Here is a 14,533-nt window from a genome sequence, read left to right as displayed (position 1 = left end):
CCCATTTAATACTTTCGCATTTGATAAAGACTGCCTTAAATGGGGTCATTCTGTATTTAGAACAAATGAGAAAAATGTTCAGGAAAGCTCCTCAAGGAGTATTACAGTCTTTTTACAAAATAACTTTAAATGAACTGTAATTGCAACAAGAATAATGATTGTTAGAGTATGTAAGTCAATTTATCCTACTAAAGGCAGAACAATTCAAAACATGTATGTATCTTATAAATAAGTTTATGGAATTAACATTTGATTTTCCTCCATTAGCTTCTTAAAAACAACACTTTTAGGAGCTTATTTGCAGTTCAATTAAATAGCCATCAGTGTATAAATATTGCACTTGTTCACTTACTTTATAGAGGTGCAGTAAGGGTGCAGGTGTGCAGAGTAGGAAGCATATGAACTTGGAACTCAAGACATTGATTGAGCTGCTAGCCCTACACTGCATTCTGTAACTTTGGGCCAGATTCTGACCACTCCAAAGTGCCATTTGTAAAAATAAGGATGTATCAATCAAGACCCAATCAGGAGACAGAAACCCTTCCATAATTTGAATGGGGGGTAGTTAGTATAAAGAATAATTAATTGTAGCAGGGAATAGGAATACGAGAGATTGGCTGGTATGAAGTAGAGAGAGCTCTAAGACGGAAGAAACAGCAGAAGTGAGGAGTAGCCAGTGCTCCAGAGTAGAAATGGGATTCTAAGGAGAGAGCCTTCTAGAGCTGAGATCCAGGGCTCACTGGATGGCAGGCAAGTTTCTGCCGGTTCACACTGATAGAACTTGGAGGTAATGTGCCCTCTGTAGTGGTAAGGAAAAGCTGTCCATGGGAAGTGTCCCTATGGGGTTTCTCTGCTACAAAACCACTGAGGGGTGAGGGGCAAGCTGCTGTCTGCTGGGTGCTTCTGGCCTCCATGTACCAGGCAAGGTGGGCACTGGGAGAGTTCCTGCACTGCGGGCCTTGTGCTGGAGAAGCCCCCCTGTGCTGGGGAGCCCCAAGAGAACCCTGTGAGTCCACCCCTCTCACTGCCACACCAGAATCCTCTCCTGTCAGAGCATCATGTCTTTCCAATGGGGACAGGAAATGTAGAGGGCCTGGGTACATCATTTTTGCAGGGCAACAATCAAAAGTGAATTTAGAGCTGAGAGGTAATAAATACATTCCTAATTGTCATTAAGAGTACTGATGCTTGCTTTTAGGGTATCTAAGATTAAATAATACAGGTGAACATTTTTATGTCTTTTTTTTGTTATGTAACAAGTTCTTTGAATCAGACATGTTAGGACAAATCTCTTATTCTGGTTGTGAGGAGTAAATGAAATAATGACTATATATTATCTTAAGCAGAATCTGCCTGGCATATGACAGATATTCACAAAATGGTAGCTGTTAAGACCAGAGAATTTTATCTGTCACAGGTTACACTCTGCCTGCCTGAGTAGGGCTCTCACATAGTAGTTTTGATTAATAACTTCAGGATAAATAAACATTTTATCTTGTTCAAGATAAACATTTATCCCCTTGGGGAATGGTTCTCATTCCCAAACCTTAAAGACTATAAGTAACAACTTTTGAAGGATCCTAAAGTCCATTTAGTTTGTCTAGACCAACCTCTCACAAAGTGGAGTAGAACAAAAATGAAAAATATCAGTGTATCTCATTAGAGATAAATTTGGTTTATAAGATGTATGTGTATATGTGCTGGATCAAGGCATCATGACTGTGGGTCACAAAATTTTTTTCCCAATACTGCTGTAAATGGTGGGCTCTTATCCTTGTCAATTTATTTTCCTTTGTCTGCTCTTCAGTCCTGAAGCTTCAGTAGTATGTAGAATGGTCATGTAAAAGATCTTAATAAGGTTTTCTTTGGGGAAAAAGTAGACAATCCTCTCATTTATAGATTCTGTCTTAATGATGTAATAGTGTTCTTGGATCTACTGAAAAATTCTCTGATACTCCAAAGAAGTAAGAAAGATAAATTCCCTCCAATATGCAAATGACCATATTTTATTTTCATAAATCAAGAATGACCTTTATAGACAACTAGCCTTGCTATCTAATTATTGCCAGAAAAAGAGTTCAGCTTTTCTAAAGCAAGATCCATAATTTGTGGGGACTTTATTAACATTTAACTGGCTTATAGTTTTCAACCATAATAAAAAGTAAACATACTTCATGATTAGTCAGATTTGTAGCTGGTTCATCTTGGGATATACTAGGACAGGGTTGGGTGTTTTGTGGGGCTCTAGTGAGATTGTTTTAATTCTTTTGGTTGATATTAGGTTACATTTTGTTTTGCCAATGGGTTTCAGCCCTGGGCAAGTTCGCTATGGATTCAATGTGACCAAAGAAATTGACAGCAAAACATTCTTTGGGGTGAAAGGGTTTATTACCCAGCTTGTTCTCCTGGCGGTAGGTCAGGCACTAGCATCTCTGCCTCTGCCCAGAGCACTGGGCCGAGCTCTCTATATAGTGCAATAATATCTTATTGCCTAAAGGTGTGGAAGTGGTAGCCTAGCAACAGGCCAGTTTCATCATCAGGTGGTTTAAGTTCAGTGAAGATCCTGGCCATAGGAACCCCAACTTACCCCCAGTTTCCTTGAAAAATATCTAGGCAAAATTACTGTAACCAAATTTTCCATAGAATTTTGGAGTATCATTACCATTTTTCTAAAAAGCAGTTATTGGATACCAACCATATACCAGTTCTAGGGAATACCAAGATGACTAAGATAGAATTATAATCGAAATTAATTTTGAGCAGAATTCCTACCCTTCATGTAAGCTGTTCTTTCTACTCTGTCATTTTCATGAAAAATATCAGGCTTAACACCATTTCATCTGATTTCTAAAGCATATGGCTCTCCCTTCAGTGAGAGCACAGACTAGTCACAATTTTTATTTGGAAAGTAATTCTCAAACTTATGGTGGCCTACTAAAGCTTTGTTGAGAGAATTGAGAGAAACAATGTTCATAAAGACAATTTTGAGGGATATTACAGCTTCAATCCTAGTATTCACTGAGCTCCTGCAAAATCAAGTTTATTGAATAGAAGTTTGATGGACATTTTACTGAATAGACCCTAAAACCTATTACTCTGTTCTGGTGGATGCTATTGAGAACTCTGTTCATTAACTTATGTTGATTGCTTCTTGCCAGAGCTCTGGGAAGATAGTTCTCTGTGGATTTAAGATTAAAAGTAGTCATGTTTCTTCTGGGTTTTTGGCTTGGAAATTCTGTCATGTAGCATTAAGAATGTGGGCTCCCAAGACAGGCTGCCTGGGTCTAAATCTCTGCCCCACACTACCTTCCAGCTTTGAGACTTTGTGTAGGCTGCGTAACTTCTGTGCCTTAGTTTCTGTATCTGTAAAATGAGGATCATAGTAACTACCATATAAGGTTGACATGAGGATTAAATAAGTCCTCATTAAATGTTTGCCCCTATTATTAGTTTTAGTATAATATTATAATCTTCTAGATACTGTGAATTATTCAATCAATCATGTTTTCCACTTTGTCCTGGCCATCCCAAAGCTCAAAGTGGAACTTGTGGCAAAGTTACAGTAAATGAACCTATTGATGTTTTTTATTCTTTGGTGGTAATGGTGGAGTCCTATTCATATTCTTGATTTAGTATTATTCTCTTTTTGTTTTTGTGTTTTGTTCTAATTTCCTTTTTAACTTTTACTGTTCTTAAATTTTATTAATTTAATCTTCCTGTTATTGCGTTGCACTGCGTATCCTAGAACAGGCCATGAATCATCCTTTGTTGTTGATTTTGAGTATTGGACATCCACTGACTCCCTTTTGCATAATAGGTCATTCTTTAGTCAGCACATGTTGTATGTTGTATTCAAATTTGTTAAGGGAAAGCATCTCTCAAGGCATGATGGAGGTATGTGGGCACACATGTGTATGTGTATGTGTGACAGAGCATGAACAGTGTAGACCACCACCCCACAGGCTTGCCTAACCTTCCTCCGTCTTATATATGACTCTTGTTTTAGTCCTGATGCCTCTACACAAAAGGGAATTATTTATTTTGATTTGATGGAATAATATAGTCTAGCCACATGCTATCCCACTAGGACAGTTATGCAGAGAATTTGACAAGTATCTTGCTGACAACATTATCTGTACACAATGGCAAACTGTTACTCTGGAAATCAAGGAGATGTATTTTTGGAAATGCTGAATTTCACTATGTCTTGGGGGGGCTTTGCTTTCTTATCACATTCTTCATTGACCCCAAAGCATTTACCTGAAAAATAGTCAGCCCCCTGCTCTTCGTTCCTCCATGCTGCATAGAGGAGCCCCCAGAACTGTGCCTGCACCAATGCTCACAAATCCTCACTGCCTACTTCTAAATTTCCATAATTTAGAACATTCCAACCATTTGCAATGAAATTAACTCATGAGAATAATTGTTGTCTGGGGTACATATGGTAGAAGGACTTAAGAACTAATAATAGCTAATACTGGTTGAACATGCCTGACACTGTTACACTAAGTTTACATATGCTAGATAGATTGAATCATCAGAAATACCACATGAGGTATGTGTTGTCTCCATATTGTAGATGGAGAAACCAGGGTTCAGAGAGCCCAGTGATTTGCAGTGATTTGCCTGCAGTCACAAAACTAGCAGTGGAAGTCTAGGGATGTGTCAGATGTTTGACCCTGGAACCTGTTCACTTCCCTACTCTGCAAAGCTGCCTGGAAAACCTAAAATTTAATTATCCTCATTAATTGGTCATTTCCATTCTGATATTGTTTGCCTTAATCTCATTGCATTGTAGCTCAGTAAACCACCTTTACCATTTTTAGGGGCTCGAATCTCTTGGATGAAGGCCAGTGGGAGATATGAGAATTGTTGTGCAGGGGCATGTATCTTTGGACAGTAGGAAATTCATAGTCTGCCCCATTTTCGGTGGTTTGATAATCAGATGCAGGTCCACAAAGAGCCATATCATACCTTTTATGTTTCCTTTCAAGTGATAAAAACAGCTTTATGTAATGGGAAAATTATATCCTTGCTCCAGTGCTGTATTAGCCTTTGGGGTTTGCTGTCAGCCATGCATGCTCTTGCCTTTGTATTTGGTTATATTTTCAGGGCCAACAGTCTTTTTGTAAACCAGATCTTTAACCAACTCTGAGCTTTTTTGTGGATATATACAGCTATTTCTCACTGTTTAAGATTGCACTGCAGGACTTTGATCAAAGAAAGTACTACCTATGTTCCCTTTTGGGCCCCCTTTTCTATCAAAATTCATGGTTCTCTCTTTTTTTTTTTTAAGTATTATTAGTACTACTGCTGTTTGGACTTAACAGTATTGGAGCTATTTTCTACATAAAAGTTAGGGTTTGCAACAAAGGGAAAATATTTCTCCTTAATGTTTGCATAGTCTTCTGACATTTCTTGCACCAAATTGGATATTTTTTCATATTATGTCTTTTAAACAAGTCCACCTTGTTACTAAACTTGTTAAAGGTAAGAGAAAAATATGAATTACCAATTGTTGTCAAGGTGAACTATCAAGTTAATGCTGTATCTTTGTAATGAGTTTCTGTTCTCAGTGGAATGTTTAATTGATCAGTTCTGTTAAAAGTGTTAACAGAAGACAGTGTCTAGGGCCACTAATTTCACCATCATGCCTAGAGCTAATGACTAAGACAAAGCTGAAAAACTGGAAGAGACCTTTTAAAACTCTCTGAGGTCCCTTGATTCTGCCCTGCTTAAAATAATTTTATTAGAGATTTGGAGGCAGACATGAAAAGCATGCTTATCAAATTTGCAAATAACCCAAGTCTAGGTAGGATGACTAATGCCAGAATGACAAAATCAGGCTTCCAAAAGCTCTCAACAGGCTGGACCGATGCATTGAAAACAATGAAATGAGGTTTAGTATGGATAAAAGTACAGTTCTGTGTTTGAATTCAGAAAGTTACTTACCTTTTTATGAGAGGAGAAGCAGCTTAATGAAAGTGGTCTGAAAAAGAAGTATGGGATTCCAGGTTTGCAGCAGCTCAAAATGGACCAACACTCTACCCAGACCATTGAAAGAGCACAAGGTCAAGGGAAGTAGCCAGTTGATTTCTGGCTCCAGGACTGGAGTCATTTTTTTCAGAGTGCTGAGAAACCTAAGAAGAGTATTCAGAGAATCCTGCCAGGATGGTGGAAGTCTGAAAACCTTCTAATGGGAAGAATTATGGGGAGCAAAGCATTTTTGCCTGGAGAAGTGAAGACTTAGAACATGACAGCTCTTTTCAAATGATCAACTTTCTTGTGTAAAAAAGCTTGAGAGTTTTTGCTATTTCTTTGCAGTGTAGAGCTAAGATACATGAGCATACATTTCAAGAAGCACAGTTTGGACCTTTTTAAAGGGAGAATTGTCTACATGATGGGGATGCTTTTCTAAATTTCCTGAGTGCCTCACCTGTTTGGAAGCTGTATACTAGACTAGAAGGTTGTTGAATTGACATAAGCATTTGGATGGAAGTTGAACTAGGTGACATATGACATGTGTTTTACCTCTGGGATTGTAAAGTTGCTGTTTTACTTATCTTCTTGCTGCCAGCTCATAGTGTAATAATATTCTTATTTGTTTTCTTGAGCAGAACCCTTGGTTTTCATCATTGGCAAGTAGTTATAATTAATATAATTAATAGCATTCTATAATTGATAGCACAATTTCATAATAATTTACATGCTCAGTATAATCACTCATTTTTGCAATGAGAAACATTAGCTATAAGATTTGTTACTATGATACTTTGAAGAAACAGGAGTTATTTAAGAGGATGGGGTATCAGGATGTAAAATCATCAATGTGCCCCATGATGCTGAAACAGCTGAATTGCCTTGTGTATGCTCCATTTTCTTATATTCTTTAAGCTTAATTTCTATCACCAAAATTAACTCAATGTTTAACACATGTTTAGATTTGAATTCATTCTTGCCTTTAAAAATTGTGAAGACTATAAGCAAATTTATAATCTATTTTAATTTTGAGACCTCAAATGTGTAAAGTATAAAGTGAAACCCATTTCTATGTTAGATTTAGAACAATCCCTAGGGAAGTATTTTGCAAGCTATGTCCACAATCTTTGCTGCACTTTGTCCCCTACCATTGTGCCAGTGTTGTGGAGCCAGTCTCTGCCTCTGGGCCTCTCTGCCCACACAGCCGTCCCCTGGGCCTCTCTGCCCGCACAGCTGTCCCAGTCCCTGTTCTTGGCGCTTCCACCACTCCAGCCTCTGCTCTGCGCTCCTGCAGCTTTGCAGCTGTGCCACCGTGTCACCCAGAGCACTGGGCAGAGCTCTTTATATAGAATCAGTAACAACATATTGCCCACATGTGTGCAGTGAGCTAGCCAACCAGGGCCAGGTGAGAATCCTGGCCATAGGAACCTTCATTTTATCCCCATCTATTAAAGTTCTTAAACACAGGATCAGTTATTCCAAATTCCTGTAAATCTGGGAAAATATGAATTATACATTTACTTACATCTTACTTTCAGTAGGAGTATGAAAGTGGAATTCTTTTTGGAAAACAGTACAAAATAGCAGTACTGGCAAATACCCAGGTGTACTCAGCTAGTGCTTAGCAAGGGTGCAATAGGACCAAGATCCACAGTTCCTGGGCACAAAGCTCAAGTCAAATTTAGCTTAGCATCAAGTAGGTTTAGTTACTTGCAATCATCCTGGCTTACGGCAGTCTGACTGTTACTGACATTACTTTTCATTTTTGTATGTTTTAGGTGGCTGCCTCTTTGATGAGCCATACAACATGTGTGGATACAGTCAAGCTGAAGATGACGACTTTAATTGGGAGCAGGTGAACACCTTGACCAAACCAACTTCTGACCCATGGATGCCATCAGGTTTGAATTTAGTTTTAAGGTTTCTTTTTAAAAGCAAGGGTTCACAGAAGTCTTGATCCCAGTAAAGGTTGACTGGGTATTGGTTGAATGAGCAAGGGTGTAGGTCTTTGAGTGTGGCAGTCAAAGGCCGATTACCTGTGAGGATAGTACAATTAAGAGGACTGGTTACAGGGAGTGTACCTTTGCATCTCTCCCTTTAAAGTGGAATCAAAGTTTACTTCCTTTGTCTTTGGATACACCTGCACTAGATTAATGGGCATTACCCAGTTGATCCTTTCCCAAGCAGCAGATCTGGGGAATAGATTGATGTCTCTTCTGGCAAATGTGTCTAGCAGTGGAACGCCAGCTGGGGGAATCCAAGTAACAAAGTCTTCATCACAAATAGAGACCTTGAGAGGTTAATTAAACTTTGTCAGCCTCAGGGGCTTACTTGGCAACTGGGAAATGTGGGAGGAAGCCAATAATCTAGAAAACATTCTGAAAATAAAATGGTGATGCCCACATGCGGATACTTTTGCCACTCTAAATAGAAGTGCTTAGCAAATTTCCCGTGAGTGAAAGTCATTTTTTCACTGAACACCAACAAGAATTCTACTTCTTATTTGAAAGGAAGAGTGGGGAGGTGGTGACTAGTGTACTCTGATCACGTTGGAGATTGATCATTTTAATGGACACCCTTTTTGAGCTGTGATATTGGACATACCTTTACAATTTTAGATTTGCAGATTCATTTTATAAAGGGTGATAATGAGTGTACCCCACCCAGGATTCAACCTGTAAAACATTCTGATTTGGATTTCATATAGAATGCATTTTTTTGTATTTTTTAGTGACTGTAAAGTTCTTCATTAATGCGTCTAAATGTAGCAACAATTACATTTCATAATTAATCTTGTACAGGTAGCTTTTAACCATGAAGCAGAGTTTAAAGTTGCTGTTACCTAAGCTTTAACAGTTATGATGCCCACCACGTTTTGCCTTCTCCTTCCCATTTTTAACCTCTTATAACTTCAAAGAAGGGAACATCACGCTCCTTAGCACTATGACTTTATAGGACTTCAATACCTTTCTAGCCCTTGGTTATTTCCCTCCAGCTCACATTCTCCTTTCCTGTCTCTCTTTTTCTCTTGTACGTGCATGTGCTCTTGAGTATTACTTGTGTTTGAATTGGTGCTACTTTTTAGTTACGTTTCCAAAACTGCAGTTTCTGCTGTCATTCTTGGCGGTGCTGGGGGAAGAAAGAGGGGAGAGCAGCAGAGTGCCTCCCATACAGCTGCCCTTTCTCAAAAGGGCTTCTCAGCCTGAAGCCTGTGGCCATTGCTGTCCTCTCCTGAGGATTCAATCTGTGTCCAGAGAGGCCAGGGATGGCTGAGGCCACAGTAGTGAGAGGGCACTCGGATTGAGTTTGGGAGATCTCTCCACAAATATGTACTCACACATTATTTTCTTCTTTTGTGGTGAAAATTATGTTATTCTTCACATTAGGTAGTAGATATTATTTTTGTGGTCCCCTGTGTGAAGCCTGACTTGGAAAAATGGACTTTTACAAAGAAGCCCCAGTGCTACATTATCTTCTTCAACCTCCACTGGTTCTATTTATGTCACAGGATGACCCACCTTCCTCTGTACAGGAAGGGGAGGAATCACTTCTTGTCATTGTCTTGTCCTTTTCTTCTTTCTGATTTCCAATAACATTGTTTCAGACCAAGTTATCCAAGTTTTAAAGATAGAAAGGATGGATTCTTAGCAGAGGCCATTGCAAAAATGGTAATAAAGATCGAACACCAATTGTGTCCTGCAACAGTCAGTTGAGTAACGAAAGGAGCAAAGGGGAAGCAACTTTGCAAGTATCTGGGCTTGGAAGGCTGGCTCTTCTGCCTTTGGAAGAATGAAGTGGGGCATTTATATGTTCTGTTTGAATTTATTCTACTTCTGTTGCCTGGTATAATACTTTGTGATTAAAATTAGGACTTTGTAACGTAAGACCTCTAAATGTTATATCTTCTAACACTGTTGTCAGTTCCATCTGATTTCTGATAGTTATAAAATTTTGTCCCCAACTGCCTCCTCCCACCTCCCCCAAAACAAGGTGCAGGTCTGTGTTGGGACAGGTGGGTGGTTTGGGTGTCAGCAGGTCTGGAGGGAGTTGGGGGAAGACTGCGGTCTAGTTTCTCTCTCTGTGCCTCTGGGCATGAGTCCAGATAGGATTTCAGAAGACGGATCATTCCATCAAATTAAAGTTTTACTATAATCTTGAACTGAAAATACTGGTATTTTTCCCCACTGTTCATTGAACAAACTTTAGTCACTTAAATATTTTCTTTGAGCCCTCACGTATGCTAATCATGATGCTGTCGGAGATGGATTATAAGAGCTGGTTCTTTCTCTCTAGGAATTCATCTATTTGGCGAAGAAATCTAAAGCTATATATAATTAAGTGTGGTATAGACTGGAAGTATTTTAAGAGTGGCTTTCTTACTGTAAGCTCAAGATATAATAAAGGATATGGTCTTGTGCCCATATGACCTATCCACCTAAAGCAAGAAGTTAAATTTTCAATGAACTATCATTGTTAGAAGTAAGGAAATATCACTTATAATCTTGCGTATAGTATCTAAGGCATGGATGTTATAGGTATATACAGCTATGGGTTTTAAATACTGTTTAGTTTCAAGGGTTTTCTCTTCTTTCTTCTTTCTTTCCTCTTCTTCCTCCTTTTCCATTTGCAAGTATAACATGACTTTACTCCTTTTGAAAACAAATGCCAATGTTGGTCCTCTTACACTAATACAGAAACTAGTTATGTGAATTTTTCAGGGTAAATGGGTAGCAAAATCAGATACAACTGTAGCTTTTTGTTAAAGTTTAAATTTAAAGAAAAAATCTTATTTAAAATATCACTGGATTTGTTCTTGAATGTCTGTTTGGTTTTGGTCTTGCCTGTATACACTGGTTCTGTGATACCTTAGACTGAGGCTTGGCAAATGATGTCCTTTAGGTCAGCTCCAGCCTGCTGCCAGTTTTTTTATGGCTTGCAAGCTAAGAATGCTTTTTACAGTTTTAAATGGTTGAAAAAAATATACGTAATAATATTTTGTGATATGTGAAATTCAAAATTCAGTGTTTATAAATGAAGTTTTATGGGCACACAGCCATGTCTATTTGTTAAGTGCTGTCTGTGGCTGGTTTCAAGCTATAATCAATGGCAGAGCTGAATAGTGTGGCAGACATTGTGCATGGACCGCAAAGCCTAGATATTTACTGTCTGGCCCTTCATAGAAGAATTTTGCTGACCCCTGTCACAGACCATTTTGGCACCAACATATAACTGTTGCTTTGGGCTCTTAGTTTATGTCATTATTGTTTTTTGTATTCATATTGTAATTATTAGTATACAAACATTATTTCACATTTTCTTTCACATTATATGTTTTCCCAACATTGGGCCATTAAAATCAGGAAGAGAAAAACACTGTGATTAGGGATTTTCTCTATCTTTCATATAAATTTGCTCTGTGATGAAAAGCATTGTGATTTTCTTTATTGTTTAATACCCAAATCCTTGTGGTACTATCATGAATCTAACAAACAAATAAAAGAGAATTAAAAAATTAACAACAATGAAAGACTGAGATTTTCACTCTAATTTATAAATTAAATAAAAATTTTACTTTTTCTATGTCTTTGAAATTAATGCTCCAGTGGGTAGGGTTTGTTTCTGTGTATCTTCAAGTGTGAGGTTATTTTTAACCAATTAAAAAAATTTAAATACAGTCTGGAGCTTTATACAAGCTGACTTGAAAACTTCTCTGAGGCTGTAATGTTGACTCTGAAAATAACACATTTAGGGCAAATAAACACTAAATGTCATTTAAGTTTTTGTATTTGAAGTTGATATTTATGTTACAGTAGATTATATTTTGCAGCTAGCTCTAGCCATACAGTTTTCCTGATGGTAAAACTAGGCCACACATGGTTTCTCCTTTATTGGTAAATACATGGTTCATTTCATATCAATTAATCTCCATTACCAATGGGGTACTTTCTTACACTTTATCATAAAGATTACTACTTTGAGCATAAGAGCCCTGACTAAGTAAGCAAATAAGAACCTCATGTGTTTTGTTTGTACTGTTGTATTCTATCACTATATGCTGTAGTACATTGCCTAATTATCAGATTAGGTTAAGAAGTGTTCTATGATATCAAAATACCTGCACAGTTTGACAATGACTAATATTTTAATATTTTGTTAAATATTTGTACCTTAGTGTTTCAATTCTGTAAAATGGATACTTAAGTTCCATATCTTATATATAAGAAAATACAACCCTGTTTTATAAAAATAAAAATATCAGCAATAAATTCATCCATAATATTAAAAATGTAAAAGTATCTTAAAACCATAGTCATTTGATACTCATAAAACTGACAATTACTTATGTCCCACATAATCCCCTTAAACTATCATACCTCTAAAAAGTCTGTAATTAAGTGAATTTGATTCTTAGTCCTAGGAAAATATAATACTCTCAGTACTTTTCCAAGAGGTATAGCATGCAACTACGAGGAACTCATTTAGCCTTCGATCCTCTAGTTTTACATATTGCAAATTTGAAATGGTGGTGTTTCTCGTCTTCATGCAAGTACTTTGACAAAGGACTGAATCATTTCTGTAGTACCCATATGAAAGGCACAGAGAGGGAGTTTCCAGCATAGAAAAGCAGTGTGAACTCTTAGAATGATCCAGAAAGTAGAAAAAAATGACTGCTTATATTTCTTTAGAGTCAATTTCACATTTGGGAAAGATGGTGATGGATTGATGGTCAAAGGAATTAAAGTTTTCTCTTTAGGTGCATTCATGAGGCATATTTTTCTCATGCTAGGGAAGACCACCTTATTTATACACATGTCAGGGCTTATACAGGGCTCAGTGAGTGATAGAGACAGGAAGACTATGGGGTTAAAAAGACATTTTTCCTCCTTAAATTTCAGTGTGTATCTAGTGAGTAATATTTTTGGCACAGAACACTCAGGCAGTTGTCTAATTATCTCATTCATTCTTTGAATCTGTCAACATTCAACAAATATTTATTAAACACCTGCTTTATACTAGACATTTTTAGAGATACTTAGGACTCATCTGTGAGTGAATGAAATAAGGAACCCTCCCAGTGCACCATACATTCTCAGTCTGGTAAGATTGCCAAAAGATTATGTCCTGTAAGACTGTGTTTTCTCTCATTTATTGATGACTTTGCAGAAATGGATACTTAAAAGATAATATAAAATTCAGTTTATCAGACTCAGCACCTATAGCATCAAATTTAGCTTTCTTGAATGCTTTGTCCCTTAAGGGGGAAAAAAAGGAGCAAAAAAAGTCTACCTTCTGATCATTCTTTCTTATCTAAGTACTTGTACACATAAATGACTCTTAGCAGTTGACAACATTTTCTTCCTTGCTGTACATCATTTTATCTTTATGACAATGCTGGGAGATTGGGCAGCATGGTCTTATTTTATTCCTGAGGAGACTGAACTTCAGAGAAGCTAAACTTGCCCCCTTATAGGTGAGAAAAACAGACCCATATTTGCTCTTCTGAATGTCGTGATCTGCCCTCGTGAATACGTGCATCCAGTGAAGGGGTAGTCTTCATCCCAGGTGACAGCTGTTTGAATTGTCTTGAAATGAACATGAACACTGTCTACTGTGGGGGCTGCAGGCCCCGCCTGGGTCAGATGTTCACTCTGTTGCTTCGTAGCTACTGACCTTAGGCAAGTGCTTTAGCTCTGTGGGTGCTAGAGCTGCAGTAATGGAGTCTCTGTCTTCTTGCTGATTGTGTGCCTTGGAGGAGGCCGGCAGGCAGCTCATCAGCAGAGAGACATATCCCGGGATAGTGAGATGTTCTAAGAGCTGTGAATAAATTCTAAATCAGGAGAAGAGCTTAGCGAGTGACAGGACCAGTAGACAGGACCAGGCTTTCTGTGCTGGTGATCTGTGAGCAGAGCCTGGGAACCAGTTAGGGACAAGAAGGCTGCAGAGGCTGTGATCTGGGCAAAGGGAAAAGCAGCAAAGGACTGAGGCAGGGGCCTGTTCTGCTGGGAGAGTGGACGCCAGCCTTATCGGACCTGCAAGCCACAGACAAGTGTGTTTGTTGAACAAGTCAGACAAAAAAATCCACTTCAGCATTTTAGCCTCATTCCTGGCCTAGCACCATGCTAAATAAATGTCCTCCTTTTATTTTTATTAAGTAATTTTTCAGGAGCAATTTGGTATGAATTCATTTCTTAGCTCAATTTGGACTCTCTGTGAAGTGGGCTATTCATGCCAAGTTCTTCTCTTCTAAATGATACAAAATAAGTAACAGAAGATGTGGACCTTCATATAATATTTGATGGACTTAAGAAGCAAGCTAGAAGAAGTCCATTAAAATACTAACAATTTTTTTGTCAGAATACTAGGGTTCGGGATAATTGTCCTATCATTTCTCTTTCATACATTTCATTTATGATCAAGCATAACTTTATAATAAAAAGTAACATATTTTGGGGGAGAAGTAATTGAATTTGGCGTTATTTTACTTGATTCTGAATATTTCCAGTCACTGAACTCAGGAAATGAACAGTGTTTTTTCCCTTGAGTCTCCCATTCA

At 38.0% G+C, this 14,533-nt stretch overlaps 1 protein-coding gene across 9 annotated transcripts in view; it reads left to right on the top strand.

Moving 5' to 3' along the window:
- Positions 1–14,533, top strand: part of PTPRM (protein tyrosine phosphatase receptor type M) — an 857,076-nt gene that overhangs the window by 223,211 nt on the left and 619,332 nt on the right. For all 9 annotated transcript variants that reach the window (XM_037008365.2, XM_073212814.1, XM_073212816.1 and 6 more), the window contains one exon: positions 7,758–7,880. In XM_037008365.2, the coding sequence (XP_036864260.2) occupies positions 7,758–7,880 (123 nt within the window). The remainder of the gene's footprint in view (positions 1–7,757; positions 7,881–14,533) is intronic.

The sequence above is a fragment of the Manis javanica genome, chromosome 9 (assembly GCF_040802235.1).
Source record: "Manis javanica isolate MJ-LG chromosome 9, MJ_LKY, whole genome shotgun sequence".
Classification (NCBI taxonomy): Eukaryota; Metazoa; Chordata; class Mammalia; order Pholidota; family Manidae; genus Manis; species Manis javanica.
The sequence above is the reverse complement of the archived record's forward strand: the minus strand, read 5'-3'. Positions and strand labels throughout refer to the sequence as shown.